The following is a 17,710-nucleotide window of genomic DNA, read 5'->3' as shown; positions in this document are numbered from 1 at the left end:
CAAAAAAAAAAAAGACAAACTATGCAAGATTTTAAGGACACAAGGACTAGTATCTCAAGAAAAATGTTAAAGACCAAAAAACTAACGGTGTTGGTCCTAAGGACCATTAGTGTATTATGTTTGGTCGAAAGATACCATTCATACAAAAAATGTTTTAAAAAAAATGTTTTGGGGACAATTTTAAAACTATAAGGACCACTTGTGAAATTTTATCAAAGAAGCAATTTCTAAACTGTCCGGTATTGTTGAATGGCAGTGGTGCACGGATATATTAGTGTGTATTTTATGATCTTACGTCATCTGTGGGTCTGCTTGCAATCCTTGCCTTCCTCTATAAAAGAGCAGCAGAAGCGGAAACTTGTGTATGTCCAACCTATTTCAGGATCAGTGTCTGCTCGGATCTCACTTTCTGATATTGAAAGTCTATCTGATTCAATTCATCTTTCTGAGTCATCCTCCTTCACTCAATTCTCAGGTGAGTTTCCACTTTTGCTTTTCATCTTTATCCGATATATTGTGTAGTCTCAGTGAACTTGTGGTTTTTTGTTTGATTTTTCGTTGATGCTTGGAAATCTTGCTGAAGTGCGCTTGTAAATATGCAGTTCTTCCGAAAGCATAATGTTTGTGAGACACGGACACATCTGGTTTTTGAAGAAAGACGATAAGAATTCCTGGAAATTGCTATTTTTGTTTTACATATACGTCAACCTCCTTCGCTCCGATCCCTAAAATCCTTTTTTTTTTCAGCTGCTGAAAGCCTAGAACCCCAAATCATCTTTTTTTCCCTTGCTTTTACAACCAAATTAGTTGTTACAGAAATTTGACTTGAAGAAGAAAGAAATTTCTTTATGGACGATCATACCACGATGTTTGGATCCGATTTTGATTGCTCTGATCTGTCTTGTTCAACCCTTTTGGATTTTTCACCTTCTTACTTTAGTTCCACAGACGTATTCATGGGATGTTTTGATCCAATCGTTTCCCCAGAGGAAACAGATATGAACCCTCTTGATGATTGTCACGAGTTCTTTGATGATCGATTGATTCAAGCCTTTGACTATCTGAACGAAAAATGCATAATGGACACAGACCTTCTTGTTCAACTATGGCTGCCAGTAACTAGCCATGGCAAACGAGTCCTAACCACAGAGAACAAATCATTCATATTTAACTCAGATAACACAAACCTCTCAAACTATCGAGAGGTTTCCAAGAACTATCGATTTGCAGCTGAGTATGATTCTAATGATATGATCGGTTTCCCTAGCCATGTTTTCATGAAGAAGTTTCCCACATGCACTCCAGATCTTCGATTTGTTGCAGAAGGGGATGACCCACGTGTGATTTATGCTCAAAAACTCAACCTTTGTGGGTGTCTCAACCTCCCTGTCTTTGAATTAGATGGTGGAACTTGCTTGGGTGTTGTTGAGGTGGTGACTACTTCCCGAAAAATCAACCTCCGGGATGAACTCGAAAACATCTGTAAAGCTCTTGAGGTCTCTTTCTATCTTCTTTTCTGTACAGGTTTCTGTGTTTCTGGCTCCATCGTCTTAGGTTTAGTTCATTTACATCATATTTTTTTTTTACTTTCTATGACTCAGAACACCCTTTCATCAAGGATCCAGTGAAAAGCTTTTTTTTTTTTTTTTTTTTTTAAATTTGTTAAATGAGTTGACTTCTTGGTTCAAGCTTTTCTGAATCAAATTTTGCTTGCAGGCTGTTGATCTAAGGAGTTCGGAGTTCTTGATCCATCCAAAGCAAAAGGTAGCAATACATTACGAAACTCATCAAAGAAAGTACATTGAATTTAACCCTTTTCTAATAATATCTCGTGTATGTTTCTGTTTATCAGGATTTCAGTGAACCATACGATGCTGTACTTTCGGAGATTCAAGATGTTTTGAGAAGCATATGCAATACTCTAAATTTGCCATTGGCTCAAACATGGGGCCGATGTGAAGGCAGATCCGGACCCATTTCCGTGATCGAATCCGCTTCGTATGTGTTCGATCCGGAGATTTTAGGGTTCTTTGAGGCCACCTCCAGCCAGCAGCTTGTATCAGGAGAAGGTATTGCTGGTAAAGCGTTGGGTACAAACCAACCTTGCTTTACTGACATTAATGATTTTTGTAGGACTGATTATCCGATAAGTTCTTATTACGGCCTCAATGCTGCCATGGCAATACGTCTCCGTAGCACCTACACGGGAACCACCGATTTCATACTCGAGTTTTTTCTCCCCCGCAATTGCAAACGAGATGATGAACAAAAACAGATTGGAACTTCGATAATTACGATGATAAAACAAATTTCATGGAGCTTGCATTTGATAAACGCTGAAGAACTAATGAAAGGCATGAATACCCGTGATGAATCTTGGATATCCGATATGGTGGAAGCGCGGGAGAGGGGCGAAACGGTCATTTTGTCCATGGGATGTCAGAAGGAAGAACCACAAGAAGAAACAAATACCCGAGATGAATCTTGGATTGCGGATATGATTCAAGCCAGGGAGAGGGGCGAAAAGGTCATTTTGTCCATGGGGTGTCACAAGGAAGAACCGGAAGAAGAGTTTCAAGTGACAAACCAATTTTATAACGGACTCGAAAATCAAAGTTTTCTCGAGTGGGGAACTGGAACCGGATTAAGAGGCCAATCAAAACGGTCGAGCATAAAAAATCGGGTGAAGACAGAGAGGAACATAAGTTTGCAAGATCTCCAACAATACTTTCCGGGGAGTCTTAAGGACGCTGCTAAAAGCATTGGAGGTTAGATACTTTGATACTTTCATAATTTCATTTTTTATTCTGAAAAACACTTCTACATTAAAACCATTTTATCATTCCCTAATTTTCCTCATTGTTTTCAGTGTGCCCGACTACATTAAAACGAATATGCAGACAACACGGAATCATGAGATGGCCATCTCGAAAGATCAAGAAAGTAAGCCATTCTTTAAAGAAGCTCCAACTCGTCATCGATTCCGTTCAAGGTGCTGAGGGGATGATCAAACTCGGATCATTTTATACCAATTTCCCGGAACTAAACTCCCCGATTTCACCTACTCCTAAAACAAAAGTCAACAATCGGGTCAATCACTTAAAAAAATCCCAAACACCATCCAATTCTTCGTCTTCTTGCAGCCGCGATTCAAGTAGTTCATCCGGAAACGCCTTTCCTGTGCATACCGAAAACGTTCCCGGGTCGCAAAAGAGAAAGTTACCTGTAAACCAGGTACGCCAGTTTCTCATTCATAGTACACTTCAATAACATAATTTTAAATATACTAAAATTAGTTTTCTTTATTTTATTATGTGAAAACAGAACTATAACAACATGAACGACTTGCTGTCAACACCAAAAGACAAACTAGTTGACGATCAGCGGTTTGTGGAGGTTATCCCACCAACACAGAATGATGAAGGAATTTTTAGAGTAAAAGCAACTTACGGTGATGAGAAAATTCGGTTCCGTATGTCAAAAAATTGGGGTTTTGGAGATTTGCATCGAGAGATTTCGAAACGGTTTAATATATATGATATGGGAAATATTAGAATTGAGTACATAGATGATGACTCAGAGTGGGTACTTTTGGCATGTGATGATGATGTTGAGGAATGCATGGATTTGCATACATCTATCAACAATCAAACGATTAAACTCGTTGTTCACCGGTCTACCCACCCGTCATTCATGTGGTAGTTTTTGAAGTTAGGGAGTAATTTATGTACCCATAGGTATCCGATATTGGTGTTATTAGCCGTTGGGGCCTTTTGGTTGTTTTAGTATGAAGTACAGAAGTTGCTCCTTGGTAGTTAAAAGTGGTGATCCTTTTGTATGATGCTCTTTCTCTCAATAAAAATTGAGATTATAATGAGTATCAGAAGGATTTGAATTGTATCTAAAATTTAAGCAAAAATTCAATGTGAGTTTGAGATATTTGTGAAAAGAGGTTATGTTGTCACGGGTCACGGCTCATGGTGCATATGCTTTAAACAATCATGACATGTTTTACCTAGTTTATTACTATTAAAATTAAGTCTTTAAATGTTGATTCAAAGACATTTAAAGAGTTGCATAAAGCATGTACAAGTTGCATTCATCTATACCGGCATATGGGTGGTTCGGAGACTTTAAAGACACATGAATATCGAAACAAAAGAGTAAAAGGGATTGTGTTGATGGTGCAGAATTCATTAAGAAAAGTTGGGTCTTGATAAACCTTGTGCGGTGAGGTGGTTCATATGTCACCTAATTTGAAGAGTGTTTGAGCTTTGTTTAATTCATTTACTTTATGCTACCATATAAAACATGATATATATATATATATATATATATATATATATATATATATATATATACACACACACACACACACACACACACACACACACAAGGTTCTAAAAAGCTCGCCATGGCGCGTCACGACTCCAAGGCTTGCACCTCCACGCTTTGCCAAAACATCGCCTTAACTCATATATGTGTATAAAAATGAATAATAGTTGAAAATACATATAAAATATTAATTATATAGAAAATTGCCGCCTTAAGTCACGCCTTACAAACGTCGTGACTCGCCAAGGCTCGGAAAAGCTTGAGACTTGAATAATAGTCGATACTTTTATAAAAAAAATCAACCCTAAACCCGACCCTAATTATAGTTCGGGTTTGTCGGGTTAACCCGATTAACCCGAATAAAGATATACTACAATATTTATGTATTTTATTCCACCTCACATCTTCTATTTCTGTACATTATGTGGCCTAAAAAAGAGGAAAATAAGATGCAACACAACTGTAGAACAAAATATTGCTTTGTACAATTGGAAATTAATATGTAGCATAGTAAAATAATATGCAATAGTAAAATAATATGCAATGGTAGTTTAGGTGGCCTAAAATAAAAAATACACAACCTCAAATCAAATGCATAAAGCTTTTTACTTGTATAGTACAAACAAGAAAAATAAACCATATGTACTCAAAGTCATTTGGATTTAACATATCCTAATTTAACCTTCTGAAAATAAACCTTATTATAAATATGACACAATATTTATGTCTTACTTTGTAACCCGATTAACCCGACCCTATAAGCCCGAAACCCAAATAACCTGAACCCGGATAACCCGTACATTAATAGGGTCGGGTTCCGAGTGAAATTATTTTTATAAAAAACCCGACTAACCCGACCCGTTTAACCCGAAACCCGATCGGGTTGACCCGATTAAGAGCCCTATATATATATATATATATATATATATATATATATATATATATATATATATATATATATATATATATATATATATATATATATATATATATATATATATAGGGTAAAGTTAATGTAAGACCACTACATTTTGTGAGACATGGAAATTTTTAAAATTTTAAATTATTATTTTCGTCACTTTTTTTAATCCAAAAAAAAAAAGATAAAAAAATAAAAAAATAACTGTTTTTCGAAGCATCTATGAAATATTTTAATAGAATATTAGAATATTGTAGTAGTATATTAGAATATTTTACATATCAGACAAATTTACTAAAATACTAGAATACTATAGCATTCTAAAAATAATATTGGAATATTTACAGGATAATATTCTATTAGAATATTTTACGTATTTAAAAAGATTGGTAATTTTTTTATTTTTAATTTTTTTTAGGTAAAGAAAATGACGAAAATAATAATTAAAAATGAATTTACGGAATTTTCATTTAATTTTGCATTTTAAAATTATTTTTATTTTGCGTCTCACAAAATTAAAATGCACTACAAAAAAAATATGTCATTTAGTGGCATAAAAAAGTGCCACTAAAAGTCCAAAAAAAATACCAATAAATGCTTCTCAAAGAATCAACGACACACTTAATAAATATCACTAGAAACTATCACACTAAAACCTTTTACTGACACTTTTTTGTTTTTGCTGCTGTAGTTTTTAGGCTTTTAGTGACATTTTTTATTTGTCACGGTAAAACTAATATTTTTTTCTTGCACATATTTTGTGCCACTAAATCTAATTTAATTTAATAATTAATGTTACTTTTAGTTACACATTTTAAGATTTTAATGATACTTTTTTATTTATCACAATAAAAAATAATGACATTTTCTTTATGTGTTATAGCTGAAGAAAATTTTTTGTGGCATATATTTTGTGTGCCATTAAAAGCTCTTGTGATTTAAAAAATTCATACTACTTTTAATTATATATTGGGAAAACTGTAATAAAGACCCTACATATATATATATATATATATATATATATATATATATATATATATATATATTCAATTAAGTCCTAAATACGTAATATTATTCAATTTAACCCTTTGACCCGGTCAACAGGTCATCCAACATTCAAAAATTACATTTTTGGCCCAAATTTTAAAATTTATTACAAATTTGGTCTAAAATTTTCACTTTTGGCCCAGATTTTAAATTTTGTTACAAATTTGGTCCAAACTTTACTCGTTTTGCCCAAATTTTAGAATTTTATTATGAATTCATCCTAAATTTAGTTTTTTTTACAACTTTTTTTCTCAAAAAATTGTTTCTAATATGTTTTTGCTTTATAAAGTCATATTTATACAAAAAAAAAAAAACGTATTTTCACATAAAAATCTTATATTTTCTATATAAAAAGTTTTTTTTATGAAATATCTAGTTATAAAAATATATATATTTATTAAGTATATAAATAGATAAAAATCCGTTTTTATAAAAAATGTACACAAAAACGTATTTTACAAAAAAAATATATACAAACACCTATCACCTATATATATATATATATATATATATATATATATATATATATATATATATATATATATATGCACACAAATAGGTGTGTATCTATATTTTTTTTATAAATCGTGTTTGTTTATATTTTATTATAAAAACGTGCTTAAATAATATTTTTATATAATACGTGTTTGTATACATTTTATAAAAACATGTTTGAATAATTTTTTATATATTATGTGTTTGTATATATTTTATAAAATCATGTTTGTATACATTTTATAAAATGTATTCAAACGTATTATATAAAAAATTATTCAAACACGTTTTTATAAAAAAAAAATGTAAACAAACACGATTTTATAAAAAATATATAGATAAACTACGTGTTTGTATACATTTTTTTTTCGTAAAATACGTTTTTGTATATATTTTTGTAACGACCCAAAATACGACCAAAAAATTTTTGTTTTAATATTACTAAAAATCACATCATCGAATGTCATATATAATAAAAACCATGGAATGAGTAACTCAAAAGTCATAGTAACTGTGTCACAACAAACTGTATCAATCGTATCAAAATATCTGAATAAAACTCCTAGGATAAAACTGAAGCTGTGGTGTGTGCGATGCCATCAACCCGAGCTCTTCCTCTTGCTAGCAGAAGTACCAAACTGAAACTGTAAGCACAAAGCTTAGTGAGCTCCCCCAAACTACCACATACCATACAATAACATATAAACAACTATTGGGCCTTGCCCACTGCATCGGACTTAAGTCCGGAAACTGCATCGGACCGAAGTCCCGAACTAACTGGGGCCTTGCCCTCTGCATCGAACCGAAGTCCAAAAACTGCATCGGACCGAAGTCTGGAACTAACCAGGGCCTTGCCCTTTGCATCAGATCGAAGTCTGGAAACTGCATCGGACCAAAGTCCGGAACTGACTGGGACCTTGTCCCCTGCGTCGGACCGAAGTCCGAAAACTGTCTAAACATAGCATAACATTAACATATCAACTAGCATGAACACATATACTGCATACTGCATCGGACCAGAGTCCGGAACACACACCACAAAACATGCTTGAATCACAAAGACATCAAGCACTCTAACTACTGCATCAGACCGAGGTCCGGAACTACTGCTAACTAAACGGGTCGACATTGTGGCCGTAGACCCGTTCCTACTAGAAGGAAAAACTCACCTCGTAACGCTGGCTGCTGAGATGCTAACTATAAAACTGGCTGACTGCTGCTCCGGAACTGTCCGGCTACAAATCCCAAGAACACTAGATCAGATATTGATAAATGCCCTTAGGGTAAAATGACTATTTTACCCCTGGTCAAAGTCAACTTTCAGTTGATTGGACTTGCCGAGTCAAGGCATAGACTCGCCAAGTCCCTCCATTACTAGATCTGACTCTAACTCACCGAGTCCCTTTCCCACTCACTGATTCACCCTAAACTCTCAAATGGGGGAAAACGGGGACTCGCAACTCGACTCATCGAGTCTGAAGAACAACTCGCCGAGTCCTAAGGATGCAGATTCCAGACAGTCGATTATAATCCACTTCAGTGCATCCAACCCCGTAGATCTAAGCTCCTGGGACTATTTAAACACGTAAATTGCTAACTTCACGTGTAACCAAGAAGAAATGAAGCAATAACACTCAAACTTTACTATTATGGGGTGTTAATAAGCCAAAACAAAGCCATGGCTGCCAAAAGGTGATCTCCTTGGACTTCTGGAGCTCAAGAGAGGTTAGATCTGAGATATGACTCAGTCATAAGGCTTTATCACAAAGGATTTGAGGTTTTTGGGCTTAAAACCAACAATTTTGGGGACAAACTAGATTTATTAGCTCAATAACCAGGATCGAAACTTTATTACCATAAAAGATGACTAAAAAGGAGTGTATCCTGGATCTACTTATTCTTCCTTGAGCTCTTCAACCTTCTCATTTCTTATTCATGCTCCAAAATGCACCAAAAGTTCCTTCACAAGGCAAAAATCACTCACACATACTTCAAGGAGCCTAGGGTTTGATTAGGAACGCTCTGAGGGTGATGGAGGTTGGGTTGGGGCGAAAAAAGTTGTTTAAATAGGGTGTAAACCCTTGAAATTAGGGTTTCATCCAGACGGACAGACTCGCCGAGTCCCAGCATATGGACTCGTCGAGTAGCCAACTTAAATCGCGTGAACATCCCGTCTCTACTCGACGAGTCGGGCTACTGACTCATCGAGTACCCCTTAAGAAAATAAAAATACTTTATTTAAATCACATACTAGAAAATGGGGCGTTACAACTCTCCCCCACTTATCTTAGACTTCGTCCTCGAAGTTTGTTGCTGAATCTGAAAATAACTCTGGATAATGCGCCCTCATCTTCCCCTCGGTCTCCCACGTCCATTCTGAACCCTTTCGGTGCTGCCACTGCACCTTCACTAACTGAACCACCTTGTTCCTCAGGGTCTTTGTCTTCCGATCTAAGATCACAACTGGTCTCTCGATATAATTTAGGCTACTATCAACCTGAATATCCTCCAAGGGTACAACTGCTGACTCATCCACCAAACACTTCCTCAACTGGGAAACATGGAAAGTGTTGTGGATCTGGTTAAGCTCTGCCGAAAGATCCAACCGATAAGCAACCCGACCCACTTGGGCCAAAACCCTAAAAGGACCAATGAACATGGGGCCCAACTTGCCCCTCTTCCGAAACCTGATAACACCCTTCCAGGGCGATACCTTAAGGAGTACCATGTCGCCCACCTGAAATTCCAAGTCTAAACGCCTCCTATCGGCGTAACTCTTTTGCCGACTCTGCGCAGTCTGCAGTCTGCTACGGACCTGCTGGATCAACCCCGTGGTCTTGAGCACCACCTCATTGCTCCTGATGATTCGCTAACCGACCTCGCCCCAACAAATCGGGGTCCTACACTTCCTCCCGTAGAGCATCTCGAAAGGAGGGCGGTCAATACTAGCGTGGTAACTGTTGTTATACGAAAACTCCGCCAAAGGAAGATACGTATCCCAACAGCCATCGAAATCTAGGACACACGCCCGAAGCATGTCCTCGAGAGTCTGAATTGTCCTCTCGCTCTGCCCGTCCATTTGAGGGTGGAAAGCGGTGCTAAAATGAAGACGAGTCACCATCTCGTCATGAAACCGCTTCCAAAAACTGGAAGTGAACCGGACGTCTCGATCTGATACTACTGATATAGGTACTCCATGTCGTGCTACTATCTTGCGCACATAAATATTGGCTAGCTTCTCAGCCGATATACTCTCCTCTATCGGTATGAAATGCGCACTCTTGGTCATCCGATCCACCACAACCCAAATCGAATCGACTCCATGTGTGGTCCTGGGAAGCTTAGTGATGAAGTCCATAGTGATATCCTCCCATTTCCACATGGGAATGTCTAATGGCTGCATCTTGCCATGAGGCCTCTGGTGCTCCGCCTTGACCTTCCTACAGTTCAGGCATTTCTCCACGTACCAGGATACGTCCCGCTTCATGCAGGGCCACCAATAATCGTGTCGAAGATCTCTATACATCTTCGTCGCCCCTGGGTGGATGGAGAAACGAGACTTATGAACCTTGTCCATCAATACATGTCGTACTCCACCCCAGTACGGTACCCATACTCTCCTATGAAGGGTGAACAATCCTCGACTTTCAAAATCAAAGGAAGCCACTCGGCCCATAATCCTCTCACACTTCTGCCTCTCTTCCTTCAGGCCCTCAACCCGTGCTTCTCTAATTTGCTCCAACAAGGGAGTAATCATAGTCATCCTCAAACAAATGTCTCTGATCGGGGCTGCAACCGCCTTGCGGCTCAGGGCGTCGGCCACTACATTGGCCTTACCTGGATGATAAAGGATCTCATAATCATAATCCTTTACCACGTCTAACCATCTGCGCTGCCTCATGTTCAAATTCGGCTGATCCATGAGGTACCTCAAACTTTTGTGATCCGTGTAAATGGTACAACGGACCCCAAAAAGGTAATGTATCCAAATATTGAGGGCAAACACCATTGCCCCCGGCTCCAAATCGTGCGTCGAATAGTTAGCCTCGTGAGGCCTCAACTGTCTAGATGCATAAGCTATCACATGCCCTCGTTGCATCAACACTGATCCCATCCCTGTGATCGAAGCATCACAATAGACTACAAAGTCATCCATTACCTATGGTAGGGTAAGAATCGGTGCCTCACACAATCGCTGTATGAGGGTCTCAAATGCTGCCTGCTGCTTAGGCCCCCATCGAAACACTACCGACTTCCTAGTCAGTCGGGTGAGCGGAACTGCTATCTTGGAGAAATCCTGAATGAATCTACAGTAGTACCCTGCCAAACCTAGGAAGCTCCGAATCTCAGATAGAGACCTCGGGACCTCCCACTGTATCATGGCCAGATCTACTAGTATACCTTCTGGTTGATGAGGTTCCCAAGGAACTGCACTTCGTGCAACCAGAACTCACACTTGGAGAACTTCACGAAATGTCTCTCCCTCCTCAAGGTCTCTAGCACCTCCCTCAGGTGCTCCTCGTGCTGCTCCTGAGTCTTGGAATAGACCAAGATGTCGTCGATAAACACTATCACAGACCGATCCAAACGGCATCACCACAAACTCATAATGACCATAGTGGGTCCTAAAAGCAGTCTTCTACACATCTTCACCTCTGACTCGCATCTGATGATACCCGGAGAGCAAATCAATCTTTGAGAACCAAGATGCTCCCTGAAGCTGATCAAATAAGTCGTATATCCTCGGAAGTGGGTAACGATTCTTCACTGTCACCTTATTCAACTCCTGGTAATCTATGCACATACGGTGCGACCCGTCCTTCTTCTTCACAACCAGGATCGGGGCTCCCCAAGGTGAATTTCTTGGCCTGATCAAACCCTTGTCTAGCAGCTCCTGCATCTGCGTAGACAACTCCTGCATCTCTGGAGGAGCCAACCGATATGGTGCCTTGGCTATCGGAACCGCACCAGGAACCAAGTCAATCCTGAACTCAACCTGTCTCCTTGGAGGTATCCCAGGAAAATCCTCCAGGAATACATCCGGGTAGTCTCGCACTACCGGCACATCTTCGACTGTCGCCTTACCCTAATCTCGGGCATCTAAAACATAGGCGACGAACCCCGCGCAACCCTGCTGAAAGTAGCGTCTTGCTCTCGCTGCTGAACAGAGAATCGGTCCGCGCTATGGCCTCTCGACCTGAATCACTAACTCTCCCCCACTAGGAGTGCGAACCCTCACTAACTGCAGTTCACAATCAATCACTGCCCCATTAGGGCTCAGCCAATCCATGCCTACTATAACCTTGTTCCCTCGCATAGGAATAGGAACCAGGTCTACCGAAAACTGGTCATCAAATAACCGAAGCGAACACCCCTTATGCACTCTCGCGACCCTGATGGTCCTGTCATCAGCTATCTCGACCTCAAGTGGACAATCCAGCTCCCCTGGAGCTCTGCTAAACCTCTTGCTAAGTGCAAGCGAAACAAATGATCGGGTAGCCCCCGAATCAAACAAGACTGTAGCTGAAATGCCGTTGACTAGAACGACCCTATATAAAACATATAACCATAAGAAACAATTCATAACAATAGAAAGATGAAAGGAAGATACATATCCGTCACCACATCTGGAGTCGCTCGCACCTCCTCTGCGGTCATCTGAAAAGCCCTATTCTTCGCCACTGGCGCCTCGCTCCGGCCCTGACGGCCGTCTATAATCCTCAATGTTGGAGGGGCAGGTGCTACCACCTTCCCTGCTGCTGTCAAACTCGGACACTGGGACTTTTTATGTCCCCTCTGATTGCAATGGAAGCAAATCAGATCAGATGCTATGGTGGTGGTGGTGGAAGCTGTACAATCTCTGCTCATATGCCCGGTCACGCCACACTAGTAGCAACCAGGACTCCCTACCTTGCACGCTTCATCGTGCAATCTCCCACACTTGCCACACTGACTGTGGCCCTACTGTCCTCTAGATCTGTGATTTGATACCTTGGGCTTTTTTCCCAAACTCCCAGTTTCAGATGCCGCCTCTGGCTTCCTCTTCTTCTCCATCTATAAATCAATCAATCTCTCACGAGCCCTAGCAATCATGTCATCCAGCATTTTACAGTTGGATCGACTCACAAACTGGCGGATATCACTCAGCAACATCTCATGATAACGAGCCTTCTTCATTTCCTCATCAGCTGCGTACTGAGGAACAAGAAGATCTCTCTCCCTGAACTTGACGGTAATCTCTGCCACTGTCTCTATAGTCTGAGTAAGATCCTGAAACTCCCTGGCTAACTGCTTCACCTCAATAACCGGTGCAAACACGGCTCTGAACCTGGTAGTAAAATTAGCCCAAGTCATCGCATCAAGAGCTGCATCATCCCCATTGACATGTCCGATCTCCTCCCACCAATCTCGTGCTCTATCCTTCAGAAGACAGGGTGCTAGTCTGACATTGTCCCCCTCGGGACATCTGCTAGTGCGAAATGCGTTGGCGACATCTGCCAACCATCTGGTACTCGCAATGGGGTCCCGTGCCCCATGATAGTCAGGAGCTCCACAAGCTCCGAACTCCCTGAAAGTGAGTGTGCACGACCCCATCATGGTCGCCACCTCAGCACGGAATTTGCTCAACCTCTCATCCATCAACTGTAAAGTACCCTCCTTGATCGAACGAAAGATCACAGGAGTCTGCTCAAGTATGATACGAGTAATCTCTGAAGAGAAAAACTCCCTCGTCTGCTCATCCAAATGCTTGGCCCCCGAGCCTGATCCTGATCCCTCATCGGCACCTGAACTGCCGCCTGCCGGTCTAAGGCATAAAACCACCATTTTGAAAACACATTAATTCAAACATCAGAAACACTGATATGTCTCGAGGGATCGCTACTACTATAGGTTTCCTAGTCTCGCCTCGACCTTCCTTGATTCAAGTATAGATCCTCTGCTTTCAATAGTACGGGACCATACTACCTTCCACATCTATCCGTACTTTCCTCAAGAACTGCCTCGACTCCACCAAGTCACTACTACTGCTACTAATCTCTGCTACTCTCATCCTAGGCTTACCCTAGGGATATCTTCGACTCAATCCAGTCCTCAGCTGTTGAAGGCCTCCTTGTAATGCCAATTAGCCATTACCTGAATACCACCACATGTGACGAGGCTCGGATAATCCTTTGAGTAAAAGACTCGTCCCCACAATGGTTAGACTCAGACAAGAGTTGCGCAGTAGGGCCAAGTCCAACACTCTGAGATTATTTAACCCTGATCACATGTGACGTGACGTATTCACCTAATGGCTAACTCCCATCACTCAGAGTCCCACAGAGCACAAAGCAAGTAGCATTCAGACACAGGAACTACTCAAGCAAATCTATTCTAATAATGAGAAACTGTACTAGCATACAACGCTAAGCTCATACTATCAGGCATAAGCTAAACAGGCTATCCTACTACTGTCTACTCAATACTGGCATGCAATTCTCATAAAGCTGAAACACATAAACCAGGAACATACGACATCATTCCTAGATCCTTAGTCCTATTCTAGCATGATGTATTACTGAAACTGAAACTGATAATCATAACATAAAAGTGTATGGGTAATTTGGGAGTACTTACTTGAGCTCGGCTGATCGCATGCACCACACCCTTTTCTCGTTTTCAAAAATCTTTTCTTTTTAAGTTTTTTTTTTCAAAAATTCTTTTGAAAACATTTTTTTTTCTTTTGAAAATCTTTTTACCATTTCCTTAGTTTAAGTCCAGTCACACCCGCAAGTGTGCCTGAATCCCTCAAACCAAGGCTCTAATACCAACTTGTAACGACCCAAAATACGACCCAAAAATTTTTGTTTTAATATTACTAAAAATCACATCATCGAATTTTATATATAATAAAAACCATGGAATGAGTAACTCAAAAGTTATAGTAACTGTGTCAAAACAAACTGTATCAATCATATCAAAATATCTGAATAAAACTCCTAGGATAAAACTGAAGTTGTGGTGTATGCGATGCCATCAACCCGAGCTCTTCCCCTTGCTAGCGGAAGTACCAGAAATCAAAACTGAAAGTGTAAGCACAAAGGTTAGTGAGCTCCCCCAAACTACCACATACCATACAATAACATATAAACAACTATTGGGCCTTGCCCACTGCATCGGACCGAAGTCCGGAAACAACATCAGACCGAAGTCTCGAACTAACCAGAGCCTTGCCCTCTGCATCAGACCGAAGTCCGGAAACTGCATCGGACCGAAGTCCGGAACTAACCAGTGCCTTGCCCTTTGCATCGGATCGAAGTCCGGAAATTGCATCAGACCGAAGTCTGGAACTGACTGGGACCTTGTCCCCTGCGTCAGACCGAAGTCCGGAAACTGTCTGAACATAGAATAACATTAACATATCATACCTAATTTCACATTTGGGGTAAATTTCCACATTTGAAGTTGACTTGGCGCAATGGGTCCCTGCATAATTTTTCAAATTGATAGTTTTTACCTAATTTTCGAATTTCTTGCAACTCTCACCCAAAAGTCGAAAATTTTCATAAAATTTGAAATTTTTTCTACGCTTTACATGATTGTTTTTCGTGTAAGACTTCCGCGGTTGCATTTCTATCACACATCGAGGGGGTTTTATTAAGTTTATTCCTCGAGCGCTTCTCGTCATTTGTGGGTTTTATAATCATTTGTTTGATTGTAAAAAGGGGGAGAATGTAGAAATGGGTATTCGAAGCTTCTTGGGTATTCATTTGCGAATTTGAAGACCGGTGTTACCTCGAGGGGGAGTTGGTCTTGATTACACAACCTTGTTTGGAAATTAAAGCCGAGACATCCAATCCTAACTTTGAGGGGGAGAATGTTAGGATGCAAAGTTCTCCTTGGATGTGGTTTACACTCTTGTATATGTAATGGGTTGAGTCTTTCCTATAAATAGGGAGTGAGTGACTTTCATTTATGTAAGAACTTGTAATACCCATTTTGGAGTGTTTAGTTTAGTGAAAGAAATATGAATACATACTTGTACCCTTACTATTCTAATGGGGCTTAAACGATTTTATTTGCTCCTTGTGTTCTTGATGTTTTAATGATTCACTAGATCTTTACAATTCCACACATGCTATCATAATTAGGGTCATTACATAACTTTTTTGCATTCCTAAATTGCCCAACACTCATATTTATGTTGTATCTCCTGGATACTAGGACTTTCATTTTCCTCAAACTTAGTTTAGGTCTCTCCAATACATTATTCACAAAATGTTTCCCAATCCATTTATATGTTACAAATGACCCAAGTTTGAATGCCCTTGAGCATTTGCGCTCTGATATACGTGACTTAATCTCAAAAGTATGTTCCTCTTTCCTCTAGGATGCATATAAACTAAAAGGGCATGTTGGATTCTTCCCTTTACAACACCTAACAAGCAGCCTAGTCTTGTTATTCTTTTCATACCACAGATCATAACCATTTGTTACAGCATAGAAGCTAAGAGAATATTTAAGTTCAATTGTAGTAGAGTATGGTGGGTTTTGAGCATTCTAACACTCTTATGGTGTACATGCAACCCTAGAAACCTTGGATCTTTATTTTCTCTATTATACATGCAAACTTTGATTTTTCCAAGGTTTCATCCTAACTAGCATACAATTGGGTATATGTAATATAAAACTAGTAGAATGACATACCTTTTTGTAGCTTGGAATCCTTAAGACCTAGTGAGCCTAGAACCCCAAATGTGATGCCTCAAATGCTTCACACAACACCACCAACACTTGGATTAACTTGAGAGAAGATTGATATGCACCAAAATCGGCTAGCCCTCACCAGAATCACTTAAGTGCCGATTTTACAACGATGAGGTTTCTTTATATAGTGTGCATATTAGGGTTACACGATGTAACTCATGCCTTTCCATATTCTTCATGATCCATGGGTTTTAACCTCCTTGGAGTATCTATGGGTAACCACATGGGTTTAGCATATCATGAAGAACTATGGATCATAAACCCACTACATAAGAGTGAATGATTTACCAAATCAATCCCCATTTATTTAATTAGTATCTTTTGATCACAAAATTAATTCCAAACTAATTCTTGATCAATGCTAATTAAATAATTCATATTAATATATTAGAACTTATAATATATTAATAAACCATAAATATCTTCTTCTCACAAAAGTCTATCAAAATGTTCTGATGCCATGCAACCCAAATGGACCATGCCAAATCGGGTCAAGTACATACCAAATATAGTTATGGACTTAAACACCTTATCCAGCAGTCTCCCACTTGGATAAGTGTAATAACTATAGCTGCAAGTACGACTTCAAGATATGACTAGCAATCGTAGCTCTTTCAAGGTCTCGCGAAACTAAGTTGTGCGATTTTAGATAAGTGATCATATAATCCTCTGTTTAAGATATCCACTGGAAAAATACATGGAACAACGTCGTACTTATTGTCCAGTAGTTTGTTTCCCGATTTCCGATTTGTTTAACATAGAACTTAATCGAACACATCAATTTAGTTCTGACCGAGCCCGACACTTCAGTAAAAAAAAATCATCGAGGGGCCCAAGATATCACTTTTAATCCTACAAGGAATAAAAGGAACATATAAACTTCGACTCATATGCTTTTACTAACTAATCATCAAATTGTACATAACAACACGTTTTATAACATCAAATTATTGATGCGTTTTCGTGCTATCAATGTATAACCAACTCATAGTCAACAACTCATATCTCTTGGTTTGAAGACTTATATGATATTACCGTCTCACGATCACTCGAGATAAATTCTATGAAGTGATATAAGTGAGCATGGGTTGAATCCAATACTCAGAACTTATGAGCACTCATGAATGTTGCAGCAACAATTGCTATGTCTAATACAGTTCAGACAAA

At 39.2% G+C, this 17,710-nt stretch overlaps 1 protein-coding gene across 1 annotated transcript; it reads left to right on the top strand.

The window, feature by feature from the left end:
• The first annotated feature begins 316 nt into the window (after window positions 1-316).
• LOC145102393 (protein NLP1-like) lies at window positions 317-3,949 on the top strand. Its single transcript, XM_079039779.1, has 6 exons — window positions 317-475; window positions 603-1,496; window positions 1,717-1,764; window positions 1,853-2,768; window positions 2,870-3,234; window positions 3,325-3,949. Exons 2-6 carry the CDS (start codon window positions 849-851, stop codon window positions 3,700-3,702), a joined length of 2,355 nt encoding a protein of 784 aa, XP_078895905.1. The 5' UTR covers window positions 317-475; window positions 603-848; the 3' UTR covers window positions 3,703-3,949.
• The last annotated feature ends 13,761 nt before the right edge of the window (window positions 3,950-17,710 follow it).

The sequence above is a fragment of the Lactuca serriola genome, chromosome 4 (assembly GCF_051521515.1).
Source record: "Lactuca serriola cultivar US96UC23 chromosome 4, Lser_US96UC23_V15, whole genome shotgun sequence".
Lineage (NCBI taxonomy): Eukaryota > Viridiplantae > Streptophyta > Magnoliopsida > Asterales > Asteraceae > Lactuca > Lactuca serriola.
This window is presented reverse-complemented; position numbering and strand designations above follow the sequence as displayed.

Bases quoted from the DNA above. Each gene is read 5' to 3' on its own strand.
- LOC145102393 (XM_079039779.1), top strand. From the start codon at position 849: ATGGACGATCATACCACGATGTTTGGATCCGATTTTGATTGCTCTGAT. The intron at 1,765-1,852 runs GTAGCAATACAT...TCTGTTTATCAG, and splicing joins TGATCCATCCAAAGCAAAAG to GATTTCAGTGAACCATACGA. The intron at 2,769-2,869 runs GTTAGATACTTT...CATTGTTTTCAG, and splicing joins CGCTGCTAAAAGCATTGGAG to TGTGCCCGACTACATTAAAA.